This window comes from Polistes canadensis, unplaced genomic scaffold (genome assembly GCF_001313835.1).
Source record: "Polistes canadensis isolate GaletaPanama2010 unplaced genomic scaffold, ASM131383v1 scaffold_40, whole genome shotgun sequence".
NCBI classification, from domain to species: domain Eukaryota; kingdom Metazoa; phylum Arthropoda; class Insecta; order Hymenoptera; family Vespidae; genus Polistes; species Polistes canadensis.
Window position 1 is genome coordinate 621,160 of NW_014569587.1, and position 15,910 is coordinate 637,069.

Here is a 15,910-nt window from a genome sequence, read left to right on the forward strand (position 1 = left end):
TTTTTTTTTTTTTTGTTTTTTTTTTTTCATATTTGATATAATATGCATACGAATTATGACAAAAAGTGAAGAGTGTACACACCAACTAATGTAGACATAAAAAGAACTTTTCGTTAGGTGTTATCGTCAGTTGTTTTGGACGGACCAGTTGCAACCGTTCTGAATTGTTTAAAAATCCGTAATAATAAAATCCTCTTTATATACATTTTCACACAAATTAAAATCTGTTAAAAGTGAAGAAGTAATCTAATCTTCATAGCATAAGAAGAAAGAATCAGAAGAAGAAGAAGAAGAAGAAGAAGAAAAAAAAAGGAATGATTTTTAAAATGGACTGTGGTCCGTCATATATGAAGATTTGTAATTAGAAGCACGAGGCGTCGTTCGTCAATATAAATTATACACACAACGTTCATTTCAATTATACCTGAACGGTGTCTCGTGCTTCAATAGTACTTTGACCATTTTTTCGTAGGCCATCCTTTCGTCAAGATTGGATGAAAAGTTCATTTCTATCGACTGAAAACTACCAAAACGTTTATGGTAGAACTTTGTCTTTTCATAATACTTTTACGGAAAATCATTATAAATGTATCTTAATATTTCTTTTTGTTTTATACCGATAATGACAAAAATGTGACGACAAAATAATATAATATATATATATATAATACTAATAATAATAATTATAATAATATATTTAATAATAATATTAATAATAATATTAATAATCGTTGATCGTTACACATGGTCGTGTCAAAGGCAGTTAATATCTACACTTATACGCGTTTCCTTAATGTTAATATCTAAAATAATATATATATATTTATATATAATACGTGTGTAACGTGTATTTCTGTTTCTAAATATTATCAAAGTGCCAATATCCTTGTAAAATTACGAATTGGCGAATTGACAAACTCGTTATATCATTTTATGGCAGCCTGAATGCATAAATGAAAAAAGAAATAATTGCATTACTAACAAAATAAATGATATTATTTATCTTTAATATGTGTATATGTATGTATGTATATATATATATATATATAAAAAAAAGAACGAAACAAAAAGAAACATAAAGAGACCCCTAATATTCTATAAAGTATACTATATTCTCAAATATCACAAGCATTCATGTCTCGAATGAATAGCTCATCATCATAATTCTATACTTTCCCGTCACCTATCGACGATAAAGTACTATTGAAACACGAGTCGTCGTTCATCATACGAATGATACGATGAATCGTGCGAAGAAGCCAACTGAAAATTACAAATATTTTGTTCGGTTTTATTTCAATACGCAGATGCTTCCTTATATTCTGATCCCTCCATTGTGAAGAAATCTTCAAGTTTCCATTGAAGAGTTTCGAACGTTGGCCTCTTCATAGGATCTTTGTTCCAACATTCTAACATAATATCGTATAGTGCCGTTGGACATCCAGGTGGACAAGGCATTCTGTATCCATGTTCTACCTGGTTTAATACTTCTGCGTTTGTCATACCTAAACAAAATAATAATAATAATATTATTATTATTACTATTCCATGTGTTCTTCCAACACAAGCGTATCCTTTAAAAAACTATTATAGTATTATAATAAACTAATTCCAGTACCTGGATATGGTATTCTTCCGAAAGTAACGAGTTCAGTAAGAAGGATACCAAATGACCATACATCAGACTTAATACTGAATTTACTGTAATTAGCAGCTTCGGGTGCAGTCCATTTAATTGGAAATCGTGCCCCAATACGAGCTTCATATTCGTCCTCTTTAATAAGTCGAGCTAAACCAAAGTCTGCTATCTTAACGACATTTCCATCAGCTACTAATACATTTCGTGCAGCCAAATCTCTATGAATGTAATTCTGTGATTCGAGATAAGCCATACCAGTAGCTATTTGTGCGGCCATATCAATTAATTGTTGTAATTTCAAAGCTCTTCCTCTTACTCCTATGAAAGAAGAAAAAGTATAATCCAGTTAATCCATATCCACCAATTAATTATTAAATAATAGAAAAATATTGAAATATTACCTTGTAAGTATTCTAATAAACTGCCATGCCTCATCAATTCTGTGATAATATAAATTGGTTCTTCCATTGTGCATACAGCATAAAGCTGAATTAACTTGGCATGTCGAAGTTTTTTCATAATTTGTGCTTCTGCCAAAAAGTCTTTTGGATCCATAGTGCCTGGCTTAAGAGTTTTTATTGCTACTGGTGTTGTATTATTCCATTGTCCTTCCCATACTTCTCCGAACTGACCCTGGCCCAGTTTTCGCAAAAACTTAAGGGATGAACGATCTATTTCCCATTGGTCTCGTGTACGATGACTAAGGCCTTCCGTTACAGGTTTCTCAACCTATAAACAAACCAGATACGGGCCAGTCAATGGCTAACATATTCTAAAGTCTTTCTAAACAAAAATGCATCCTCTTTGCATCAATACCAAAGCTCTCTATGAGTAATCTTCAATAGTTCTCCACTGGCAGAATAATGTTAAAAAATGTTTGTGTTAAAATGAGTATAATACTTTGACACTTAAAAAAAAAAAAAAAACAAAATTCAAATATCTCAAAGTATTCAGTTTTTGTATCTTATAAGCAGCGTATAATCCATAGAGACCTACATAAAAAACCTTTACGAATGTGGCTCAAGCTATGCACAACTATCCATCAAATGCAGATTAATTCTATTGCATGAAATACACAATTGTTAACAGTTTTAAGGGAACTACCTAAATAAATTTATATATATATAAATATTAATATGTGCTTGTGTTTTGCGAATTAGAAAAATATCTTGCAAACTTAAGGAAACAACAAGAATGTATTATGTCATAAGCTCCTTTTTGTGTGTTCTGAACTGTAAAAAAAACATATGATGTCATATACTCAAACATTATAAAAAGGCCTTGTAGTATATATACCCTAACACTATTACAAGAAAACTTAATGATTTAATGGAATTACGTAACGCAGATAATGGCGACTAATTTATAAGTTTCGAACGATCGAAAAAGTTCACACAATGCAACAGCGGAAAACATGGTATATATATATATAGAAATATAGAAAGCAAGAAAGAAATGCTATGAAATAAATCTAACACCGTTCTAGCAGAAAATCTTAAAATAAAATCACCTTTATTATTTTGCGTATCTTATAATTAATAATACTTTTTATTTTTGTTTTTCTACGTTTACGCATATTCTACATCGAAATATAATTATCAAATTGTGTTATGTATTGCTTTACATTTAACATACATAAACGGAAGATCATATTATGATAAAATTAGAATAATACTGTTCACGTATATGTATATATATGTATATTTAAATTTTTCATATCATCCTTAAACGAATTAGATTACTTACATTGCATTTATGAGGAGCCCACGTTGTGCACGCAGGAATGAGTATTATTGATTTTAATAATTGTTATAAAAAATTGAATTATAATATATATATAATATTATTATAATTCAATATTCTCTCTCTCTCTCTCTAATGTCAATATTTTTTATATGGTTTCAATATACATATAAATTTATTATAAATATATAAATTGCTAATAAAAATACATAATATATAGTAGGAATTTGATAAACAATGATATTCTAGAATAAAATTAATCAATAACGATAGTCAATAACAAAAAGAATTAATCTTGGTATTAATAAAATTCTAATTAACACTACAATTGACTCTTAACGACCGAAAAAGAATCGTCGTGTATGCGCGTGTGTGTATATATATATATGTGTTTGTAAAATAATTGACCGAGTTTGTTGAATAAAAACGATGTTCGAATATTATAGGTATTAAAATACGAAACTTCGTAAACAGAATACTCATATATCGAATAATTGAAATGACCCATAAAAACCGCAACGTCAAATGCATAGTCACTAGTAAAACATGATAGCGTAATGTTTGTTAGTTGTGTGTTTGTATTCGTGTATATATGTTATAGCAAAAAAAAATACTGGACGCACACAGTTTTTTTAGTGTAAAACAATTTTACTCCTCACTATTTGTCCAACCACACAAATAATCGACCAAATAAAATTCTATTTACATCTATTGCGACGTATTCTATCTATCTGTTCACAGTTATCCGTTTAAAAATCATCCTATACATTTGTAAATATATATATGTTCTATTTAAAACCAGTAAATATACTGAAAATTAAATGTATACATTTACTCGTCAATTATTTATGCTATTTATAAATTATCGTAGACATATTTTCTACATTTTTTCAACCTGAATATATCCGGATATGAATCAGTAATTATGAAGATTGTCTAATTGTAAATCATATATTTTTTGTTTAGGGATATTTTGATATATTTTAATTAGAATTATTTAAAAACTGTTTTTCTGTAACATGACAAATGGAAAAAAAGTATATGTATATTTTTAAAAAATAATTCTTTTATGAATTTTAAAAATTGTAAAAATAATAACAAATATATCAAACGACTTAGACCACTTTCATAACCACTAGTTCGTATTACTTATTGCTTCCTCACTTATATTTCGTTTGAAAATTTTAATCATATTTTATATTGTAAATTATTCATCAATATATATATATATGAGAAAAATCAGATAGAGAAATAGAAATAGATTGCTAAGTATCGAGGTCATCTATCGGAAGAACGTGTTGCAATTTAATGATTAAGAAGATATGTATATATAAATCACACTATACTAAATATGCCTGTGAATTTTAAATGAACCTATTTAATCCTGTTAAAAAGATAATCATCTATGGGGGAACGATAAAAATATCAATCGAATATAATTATATATAGACCTCGTAAAAGATTTATGCTTAGTTATATATTTGCATAAAATTAGATTTGCAAGTTTTGATTTAACTCGACACGAAAAATACTTCCTATTTATAAAAATCTATTAATCGTTAAATTTAATGTCAAAACGAGAGATAATATTAAAAATTTGTTTTATAAATTTACGATATCTCAATGTATATTTAAAATAAAATAAACTCTCTATATTGAAATATTTCCATTGAAGAAGGAAATAAAAAATGAATGTTTCTGAATAAACATGTGAATAAAAAGTAGTTATTCCTTTTAACACAAAGATGTAATGTAATGATGACACAAAAACAATCAAATTAAATCTTTGCTACTATGCCCAAAGCAATTAAGACAAATACTGAATTATCTAATTACATGCGAAGTGACGTACGATTTAATAGGATTATATAATCTACTAGTTATTTTCCGACATATGTATGTAATGCTAATGTATAATGAAATATAATATCAGAAACATATACATACAATCCATTTCCATAGCACACACATTTTTATTTGTGATGTGTATATATATATTTACGTATATATATATACTTTTTCATTAGGAAGTAATCAGTACTTGTGCTTTTGTAACATATTCAAATTTTCTTACAAAATGTACTTAAAAATGTATAATTATTTTAATTTAGGAACAGTGCACAACAGTTAATCCAGTCTTATAAGAAACTGATGAATTTAAATCACTATGCAGAGTCTCTCAGTTACATATAAAAAAATATATCTTTTAATTATAATACATTTTTATATTAGATGTAAGTCTTTCTCATAAGCTATATTCTTATTCTTTGTGATAATATATTAAATATAATAGACAGTAGTCGTGTAGTATACAGACAGAGTAAAATTTCACCGAGATACCCTGCATTTGTTAAATATTTTATGCACACAAATATCACTGGTAATTCTTTGAATTGTCTCAAATTATGAAACAGTGCTATGTAAAAAAACACCTAAGCGCATTAAGTGTCCTTGTGTGTGTGCGTGTGTGCAACAGCTATGTAAAAAGCTATGATGTACAATAAAGTACATAAAGAATCATAAAAAGAATTAAATTTTCAGCCGAATGCTTATAATCTAATGTCTTTGGAGCATAATTCCATATAGGACAGGCTTGTGCTATATGTGTGATTAGAAAAGATGATTGAAAGTAATTGCATTAAGAAGAAAAAATAACATGTTATGTTATATTGGGACATTCAATTTACCAAGAAAATCCAGCAGGAAGTAGGGCAAGCAATAACAGAGAAACAAACACAATTCTATTCAAATATTGAACTTTGTGGAAACATTTTTATGAAACAATGTTGCTCTCAAACCTCGATTTCCTTTTAACTGTAATATATCTATATAAAGTTTTATTATATAATTTAATATCTAATGTAGATTTTTTATCTCATTTTGAGAAATGTAAACTTCATTACAGACCTAAGAGAGATTTTATTTAAAATAAGCTATTTTTGTGAAAAAATAAATCAATCTGTGAATATAATGCTAGTAGTAGCCTTTAACTTTTAAATCAAGGAAATATTTAATAGTATGAAACCTCGATTATCGAAATAACGAAATAAGAACTTGTAAAAAATAAAATAAATTTTGTTATAAAGAAAAAGAAAATATTGGATTCCTTATTGATGATCGAGGTTCTATTCTGATATTTTCTACATGCATTATTTAATGGATTGTCTTAGATAATCTGTAGGAATAAATAACTCTTGTAATGGTAAAATCTAATTTAAAAATAAAATATTTTGGTGCTATTATGCATAAAGCCAGTCTACTCAGTACTGGTTCGAGAGGTTTAAAAAGATAGACCAATGTGTCTAACTTTATATAAATATTATATCATTTATTGTAATTAATTGATAAATCTCTATAACTATCAGTTAGAAAAAAAATTTTCTTTTTTTTTTGAAAATATTAAAATGCAAAGTAATAACCAGGAGTAATAAAATTTGTTTGTCCATTTAGAGAACATTGCATTTTTTAAAATAATATTTTAAAAATATAAAATTCTTCACAAATTTTGCTTTGTCTGTATCACACACACAATAACACTATGGTATATAAAACAAGGACTGATGTTCTGTATCACTGTAAAAAGCATGCAATAAGGAATTTTTTTGCTTGTTGATATAATAATGTATGCATGATGCAAAGCTATGTATAAAACAGCCACAGCATTCTAATAACATGAAATCATTAATCTTTTTGAATAATAATATTTTATGCTCTTCATAGAGCATCAGTAAAGAGATACGAGCATTTGGATATAGGACTGACAATGGTCCTCTCGAACTGGGTTACTAATTGAGCAGACTGGCTTTAAAGCAAATTCAACTGGAGTTTAGACAGTATACCAAAAATTTACAATATATTATCAATCTACACAATACACGCATTAATTTTTAAGCAAAATCTTTTTTGCTTTATACCATTTGCAATTATTCTAAAAAAGCACAAAATTACCAATATTATAAACCACATTTTAAAGAAATAATACATGCTTTCTAATATTTACTTTTTCACTTGAATAAATTACAAAATTGTATTTGCATTCCATATAAAGAAATTTCTACACAAAAGTAGTTTCTTTTTATTTAAAATGTAAAGTAACATAAATTTCTCTTGGAATCTATGTTCTCTATTGAAAAATAGAAATCTGTTTGTAGAAATCTCTTAAATATTTATCATTTTATTAATCAAACGAAAGAGGTGCATTTATATATATATATATATATATATCGATAAATAAAATTTTTTATTACAATCTTTAATGCTGTGAAAAACACTTCTTTTTTTTTTTGTTTTGACATGCAACAAGCTGTCTAAACTCCGTTTAAATAAACTGGAATCTTTCACATGAGTCATACAAATTTGAATTTTGTTTCTGCTTACCTGCACACACGGTTTACAGAGATTTACACACAATCCATCTGCATCTTTACTGTAGTGTTCAACAAGATCTTGAAGATTCCTAAATGTGGTCCGCCTAGCAATGAAAAAGCCCCCTTCATCCAACTGTCGTATGCGGTAATGTTTGACAGTATCTCCATCACGTACTATAAACATAATTTATATAATCTCAATTAATTGTTAGTTACAAAAATAAACACAGAGAGATCTCTGTTAATTATATTATAATTATTAAATATTACCTGAAAGAGAATAATCATTGTGACGGCTTTCAGAATCTCTAATTAAAAATGCACCATGGTCATTTTCTGGCAATAATAATTTCTTTTCCGCTTCAATTCGTTTTATCTTCCTAAAGTACCATCTAAAAAACATATTTAAAAAAAAAAAACCATATTATCAAAAAGAATATACATATATAACAATGGAGAGGTATTACCTAATGAAATTATTTTGGTGAATGATTATACGTTGAAATGCAAATACACATGTGTTTTTCTAATGAAAAGTTGTGATAACAATGCATTATATCTATGTGTCATAAGCACGATCATCTCGCTCGTAGTAAATATATAGATAATATTTATCATTTTATACATATTTAATAAAAATTTCAAATTTATATATTTATTTATATATATATATAATCTTTTTTTTTAATAATTATAAAGTATACACATAATATATAAGATAAGAAAAAATATCAGTTAATCATCAAATTAAAATAAAAACAAAAGCACACATGTGTGACAGTTTCTTAGAAAATACTTTCAAAAGAAAGTATAGTGTAAGAGAAATACTTTTTATTTTAGTTATATTTTATCGTCTTATCTTTTATCATGTCCAATTATATAATGGGATTTTCTTAAGTTATGAATTGAATAAACAAATAACTCAATCATAAGTAATACCCTGTTTCCTCATAAAAAACATTGATATAAAATAATTCCCAATATATATAGTATATATATACATATATAGAATTATTATTATTAAATAATATACATTAAACTTTGTATATCTAAGGGCAGCATAGAAGAAAAAAAAGAAAGGAAGTAGTGCTTATCTTCACTGATTAACAGGCAGAGGTGCTCAACCAAATTATTAAGTCAGGGAGAGGCAAGAGAAATACTGTTGGTGAAAGCAAGGTCATATTAGTTGGCTATTATACAGGGAGAAATTCAATAGGTGAAAATGTAACAAAGAAAATATACACAGCATTATTTAAAGGCAATGGAATGATCGACGTTTATACAACACTCATTGTATCACACAATATTATTAAATTAGAATATTATGAAAGATGCCAATTAGACTGTCCATATTCCGAAACATAACTGTAAAACATTAAGTGAGTTGCATATTAAAAAGTATAAATCGAATGAAATGGAAGTAAGTTATTCATACTTCCATAAAAATCGAACAAGTCAGCGATTGGAACGAACGACAATGAACGGTATCGAACGATTGTATGTTAAGATTCGAAGAAAAATGATGATCGGATGTTTGCGATATCATTTAACAGACACATAGACACACACACATACAAAACAAATAAAACGAATAATCGTATATACTTACGGTTCAGCTTCTATCGATTTCAACTTAGCAACATAATTGCTAGGTATATAGCCTTCTTTTCTAGTCCGTTTACTTCTAGCTAGCCACCAATCTCCCTGGGTATCGTTGAGTATTTCCAAATGTTCACCCTTTCTAAAGCTGAGATCCTCGTCGGTGCGTGCATCGTAATCGTAAAGCGCTACGAATATCTTAGCACTTGGCACATTAGCATCTGGAATTTGTGGGACCGGCCTTATAGGATCCGGAGGTGGTGTTGGCACTGGACTAGTAGGCGATACCACAGCATCTATGTTGGAATTTCCTATCCTGTCTGAGTTGTCTTTATCCGGATCCCTGCTACTACTGAAACAGTTCCCCATGTTTGCTTTCCCTTAACTTCTTTTTACTTCTTTCAGGATGTAAATTGTCGCTGTTATTCTTTATCTCTTTCACCATCTACTATCACTTCATTACTCGCCCGTAACTTAGACGTTTTTAACGTCTGATCTTTTTTCCATGCATTAATATCGTACTACCATTATATATGATAACGCGGACAAGGAAAACTAGATTTTTCGCGAGACACCGACGGACGGGCGAAAACACTCATGGTGAAGGTGCCCAACGGAATGTAACTTTCGTTAGAGCTCGTGCTTAAACCCGAACTTTTCCGAACGGTTAATGGCCTCGACTAAATATCTTCGAGCAGAGGGCGTATTCCACTTGAGAAATGTCAATGAGTACTGTTATCTGATTGGCTGATACAAATCGTGGTCTATAAAATGCCCGGGAAAATCAAATTTTGTTGTTTATATATATATTATAAAATTATCTACGTTTACTATGAAATATATACTTATTAAAACATTGTTTTCTTTTTACGCGGAGAAATATTTATTTTTAATGTCTAATCGAAAATACATTTTTAATGCCATGATTATTTTTATATCGCTTATCATTAATATGTAATGTTTATTATCCACAAATGAGTTTTTTTTATTATATTACACCTGTGATGGACACACCTTACAATACAACAAATTTCGATTGCTTTTTCAAGAATATATGTATATATATATATATATATATATATTTATATATTAACACATTATTTTCATTGTTCTCATTTATGACATGTGTCTTTTTAATAAATAACTATCTAACACAGTTATGCAAGATTTTATCATTCAATGTTATTATATATCGCGTAGTAGATTTATTTCTGATATGCAACGATTTAATACTTCTGGCCTTAGAATTTCATTTTATTTTTTTTTAAATCTCATTTTGTCCTGACAAATAAGAAAGTTCATACGTTTCTTTGTTACTTAGAAGATCAATAGAAATAATATGTTTGCTATGTTTTATACAAATTTTTCGTTCGATTATGTATAATACCGTAACCATTAAATATATATAGCGAAAACAGTAGAATGGAATTATTTTTCATTCATTAAACTTCGCATCAAATTTATAGCTTTCAAATCCACAATCTTAAGATTTATAATTATTTCTAAAATCGACAGAGTATACATATAATATATAATACAGTATGTTATATATTTATGGTGCATGGAACAAATTATCATTTTACGTTTTATATGTATTTTCCAAATAATAATAATAATGTTTTTCTATACTCGAAATTTGTTAATATAAATTAAAAACTGAGATAAATAAAATGAAAATATATCGGACCCAATGAGTCTAGTTATATCGCATATAATATGTGTATATATATAAATAAAAGTAGCATATGTATTTATTTTATATCTATTAATTACATAACTATCTAATAACTGCTATACATTGCAGTATTGTTTATTCTTTAACCACATTTCAATTCAACGATAACTGTTGTGTGGGAGGTTTGCCCAGCATATAATTTTCCTAAGTCAACACAAATCATAGTCATACAAATCCGTTCTGTATTCAGCTAGCTTATAATCTAATATCATCCCCTATTACCGATTTCTGTTGAAGATAATAAATTATATATTTTACTATTAAATGACAGAAAGCAAATACAAAATACTAATTAAATTATTATACTCGTAATTAAGTATGTCGTTGAATAAAATAAGAAGAACATTGTAAAACTTTTTTTTCGACTTTTCTGAATTTCATACATCCTCTGTCTATATAAGTGAATGTTTTCTATATTATAATATATTTTTAGTGTATGTGTATAGACATGAATTATATTTTAAATTATGAATGGTAATGTTTTATTACAATTGTTAATGTTCTTGACATACCAATGAAGTTTAAAAAGTTTGCGTAATCTTTTAGATGTATTGACCTGATATTACAATACAAATACAAATTGAGAAACATTTAATTTCATAAACAAATTCACTATAATACATATTATTCATTTGTTACATTACATAAGAATGCATACTTATGCATACTTATGCATTTATCATTAAAACTTTAATGACAATTCTGTTAATCACAACGCACAATGATTATTTTTATGTAATTAATAAATAAGATGATAAAATGAATCATTTTGAGTCTTTTATCTTGCATGAATAAATGAAATTTTGTTAGCAAGGAATGTAGGAAGAAAATGACTTTGAATAAAGTTGCAATTTAAAATTACATATTTAACTTGATATTAATAGTCTATCGAAATGTTGTAAATAAAAATTCTAAAGAATATTAAGATAATAAAAAACAGGATTTGCACGTTGGCACATTTGGCATTAGATACAACAGTTACGAATATTAGAACATAAAGTTCCAAATGTGATACTTATTAATAGTACAGGAATATGTTAAGAAACTCCTAATTATAGCTTCCTATCCACACATAAAAAAGTGTGACAGTAGTCCAGTCTATCGAATTGTATCACAAAATAAGTCAAATAAAAAAAATCAGTAACAGGTTGAATCACAAAAGTATATAATTAAACTTAAATAACAAATGAATTGTCATTAATTATCCTAATATCATTTTGTTACTTCAGGCTTTTCATACAGGAAGAATATAAACATGAGAACTAATGGAAGAAAGATGTAAATTCACTTCTATATACAATACAATCGTCATAAAGAATTTATAACTTGAATATAACGATAATAAACCATAAAAATTAATATTAATGACTCATTCAACTATAAGAGCTATATAATCATTGTTATACCATTAAAGATGATATAAGAAGCCTTTCAAAATCATTCAATTATATTTAACCATTGAGAGACTATTTGCAAGTAAATATATTCTTTCAATTCAATCATACTCATATACTATATTTATGATATGAAAAATATGTATGTTTAATCAAATTTTGTATAGATAATATATGAACTATGCCATTGCTCTTGACAATTTTTAATTCTGTTTGTTCTCTTTTTCTTTTCAAATAAAATAACTTTGGATAAATAGGTGTTATAGAAAGATGCAATGATGAAAATGCAACAACTAGCACTTAATAAAGCTGTAAAGAAGATTAGCATAGTGTAGAGCTTAATAGTATATTCATTTTCTATATATCAGCTGTAATTAACAATGCAGACCTTGTATATTTATTATCTAATTCTAAATTCCTTCATACTAAATAAAACAGGTTTGAACAAGGTAGGCCAACAGAATTTTTATAAGTAATCTAAGGTATACTACAGATATACAAAAATGTAAAACGATTTAATATTAATTTAACTATCGGGTGTAAATGAGGAAAATATAGGACTAATACTAAACCGTTTTCCATTTTTGATTATATGTAGATACAAGTAAAATAGCATGTATCTAGCTTTGTTGGTCACACATTTAAAACAAAATTAACTGTTTACTTAAACATCAAAATTTTAATATAAGACATCAGCATTAGTGCAATGGATATCATATTTTATGATAGATGTTCATAGCCCTAATAGACAATTATTTGACCAGGTCATTATTACACACCACCATTCACACGAAATATCGAATTTTGTTGCCAATGCATGTTAAGTGTCAAACATTACTATCTGGTTTACTACTAAAGCCCATTGATTGAGCATTTTCAACGAGCGTTGATTGCATACTTGATGAAGGAGCTGATGTTTCCATTGCTGCTGATCTCATTTCTCCCCATGATGCTCTGAAACATATTTTTTATTAAATAAATGTAATTATTTAGCATACTATATTTTACAATAGAATATATCTTGCATTATATTATATATTCTTAGCGCATACAATATTTATAATAAAATCAAATATGATTTTTTTAATGTTGATCGAAAGCTTGTATTTAACTACACATTTTCTATTTTTATCAGATAAAGCTGCAATAGATAAATTGCTTAATGCACACTTTACTGCATATATAGACAAGCAAGATTGTTATTACATAATTATAAAAATAAAATACAAAAGAGTCTAAAGATAAAAATAAAAGTACCTTTAACATATTTACCTTGTTGTGCAAATATTAATTAAGTGTTTTTTATTCTTATACATATTAAAAAAATAATGTTTAAATATTAGTTTATGATAATGACACATACGCTAGTTATTAAGTTTAATTACATAAACTCAACAATTATATAAGCATGTAACAAAAAAATAGCAACAAAACAAACATGCATTCATAAGAGAAATTAAATTAGCTAATGATTTACAGTTTTTACACTACACGCTACCATATTTATGAATATGATGAGGCTATTCACATAGGGATAACATTGAATTTTATATATTATTGCCTGGTTAGTGAAGTGGTACAATGAATATCTGATGTTTTATGTAGGCCTCCAGACATCAGGATCCTCCATGAGTGTGGTATGGTGATCTGTAGTAGGAGGTACTGTACCCTGTGGGGATCCCACACCCGACGACGTCATTCCTGCCGGGTCGGGCCTGGTTCCTCTGTTATTGTGTCAGTATATTAGTAAAAATATTGACACACGTTCTCTCAATTTGTATATATCTTGTATCATTTTCAATATTTAAAAGCATTAAAATGCTCTGCATCATTTTTAGTCCCTGATATAATCTTAGACTCGGTTATCTTGGTAATATACATTTGCAAAAAACCAAAGCAACAATTTCAATCATAAGTGCAAGTAAAACCAACACAGTGATCAAAATCCACCCATAAGCAAATCATATATGTGCATTATTGGACGCATAAACATCTCACACTTTCTTCCATTGTTGAAAGCAAATACAAATGACAATTAAAAAATACACTGTAATGAATTTGAAGTTCACAAAATCTGAAACTTTCGTATCATTTTTTTTTGTTACTTCGATGCACTTAATCGTACATTCGAATGAATATTATTTCATAATATTAATGAGTTTAAAAATGATAACTGTGGTTTTTATACAATTCTTAAAATAATGATTAATAATGTTTATACTTACTTTCTGCCAATTGACATTAATCCATATATTATACCAGTAGCAAAAATAAACCCACTACCAAGTATACTATTTATTCCTGGACAAAGGAAAATTGGTGGCAATGCTATTCTAAAATATATAAAAAATACAGGAACGTATTATTGAAAAATTCTAAAATTTCTATCAATAACAATTAATTAAAAAAACAATAGCGAAGTAGAAATAAAAATGTTGGTAAATACATAATGCTTACATGCAATAAGCAGCCGCTTTATTCCAATAAGGTTTGTTTTCCACCATATCGCTTAAGTTTTGTACAAAATCAATGAAAAGGCAACAACAAGGTGCTTCAATCATCAAAACTATAAAACCAGCAACCATTTGCCATATACCGCTAAGAAAACAGATTATTGAAGCAAATAATATTGTTGCACAATTCCACACTCCGAGGAAGATAGCGACTGTAACAAATACATATATATATATATATATCTATTACGTTTATATCAAATATATTAATAAGAATACAAAAAAAAAATGTAATTTAATATTTTGTTGACAGAACCTAACAATGTGTTTGTTCAACATGTTCTTTCACAAAATAATAGTAGTCATTTGCAGGTGAAATAAAGATAACACATAATCTCTAATTAAAGTGTAGGAATAAAGTTATATAAAGGAGAACGAAAAAAAATTTGTAAAAACTAACTGAAACCGCCTACAGTGCCGAGCCCTCGCCCAGCATACTTCATCCACCAAGGAGTATCGTCCTTAGCGACAGGATCCTGGCCAGGCCTTTCCATTATTGATGCTATTTTTTCCCCGAACGACTACAAATAAACGAATAATATTAACTACAATTAAACTATATTATATAAAAAACGTAAGTAAACGTGTTTTCGTATCTTTGAGAAATTACCATTTTTTATTGTTACTACGTCCAATTCTTTCGTCAGCTGACAGCACTGACAATGCCGCTGAACTCTGTTGATGTAGAGAAAATCGACCCGTGAGATACTTACTACTTCTCTATAACACTATATATATATGTGCACATATATGCAATGATTTGTGTGTATGAGTTTGTGCTCTATCTTCTACCCATGATTAAAGTAGAGCAGTAAGATAGGAGTGTGACTTAATTTTTCATAAACTACATATAGAAAATTAATAGACGAAAATGGAAAGAAAAGCAATTGAATTATTGGCTTAAATATATATATATATAT

The 15,910-nt window shown here is 27.6% G+C and overlaps 2 protein-coding genes across 5 annotated transcripts; both read right to left on the minus strand.

Moving 5' to 3' along the window:
- LOC106784809 (tyrosine-protein kinase Src42A) lies at positions 1-10,034 on the minus strand. Of its 2 annotated transcripts, none has more exons than XM_014744736.1 (6): positions 9,359-10,034; positions 8,020-8,141; positions 7,760-7,923; positions 2,041-2,362; positions 1,619-1,957; positions 1-1,505 (listed from the first exon to the last, which is right to left on the minus strand). In XM_014744736.1, the coding sequence occupies exons 1-6, from the start codon at positions 9,715-9,717 to the stop codon at positions 1,297-1,299; spliced, it is 1,515 nt and encodes a 504-aa protein (XP_014600222.1). In that variant the 5' UTR covers positions 9,718-10,034; the 3' UTR covers positions 1-1,296. The 2 variants fall into 2 exon arrangements, with proteins under 2 accessions (XP_014600222.1, XP_014600221.1); XM_014744735.1 differs by having other exon boundaries at positions 2,041-2,368.
- A 1,047-nt stretch (positions 10,035-11,081) lies between these two features.
- LOC106784811 (calcium channel flower) lies at positions 11,082-15,791 on the minus strand. 3 transcript variants are annotated; one of them, XM_014744739.1, is made up of 6 exons: positions 15,601-15,783; positions 15,391-15,511; positions 14,935-15,142; positions 14,703-14,810; positions 14,039-14,201; positions 11,082-13,431 (listed from the first exon to the last, which is right to left on the minus strand). In XM_014744739.1, the coding sequence occupies exons 1-5, from the start codon at positions 15,601-15,603 to the stop codon at positions 14,075-14,077; spliced, it is 567 nt and encodes a 188-aa protein (XP_014600225.1). In that variant the 5' UTR covers positions 15,604-15,783; the 3' UTR covers positions 11,082-13,431; positions 14,039-14,074. The 3 variants fall into 3 exon arrangements, 2 of the variants coding, with proteins under 2 accessions (XP_014600225.1, XP_014600226.1); XR_001381449.1 differs by having other exon boundaries at positions 13,345-13,431; positions 13,976-14,201; positions 15,601-15,789; XM_014744740.1 differs by lacking the exon at positions 14,039-14,201 and having other exon boundaries at positions 15,601-15,791.
- Between the last annotated feature and the right edge of the window lie 119 nt (positions 15,792-15,910).

What these genes read in the sequence shown, in the direction of transcription:
- LOC106784811 (XM_014744740.1), bottom strand. An exon ending in CGGCACTGTAGGCGGTTTCA is followed by an intron (nt 15,143 to 15,390) that starts GTTAGTTTTTAC and finishes TATTTGTTACAG; the next exon opens with TCGCTATCTTCCTCGGAGTG. An exon ending in AAAGCGGCTGCTTATTGCAT is followed by an intron (nt 14,811 to 14,934) that starts GTAAGCATTATG and finishes TATATATTTTAG; the next exon opens with AATAGCATTGCCACCAATTT.
- LOC106784809 (XM_014744735.1), bottom strand. Translation starts at nt 9,717, where the DNA reads ATGGGGAACTGTTTCAGTAGTAGCAGGGATCCGGATAAAGACAACTCA. An exon ending in AAATCGATAGAAGCTGAACC is followed by an intron (nt 8,142 to 9,358) that starts GTAAGTATATAC and finishes TATGTTTTTTAG; the next exon opens with ATGGTACTTTAGGAAGATAA. An exon ending in CGGAAGAATACCATATCCAG is followed by an intron (nt 1,506 to 1,618) that starts GTACTGGAATTA and finishes TATTTTGTTTAG; the next exon opens with GTATGACAAACGCAGAAGTA.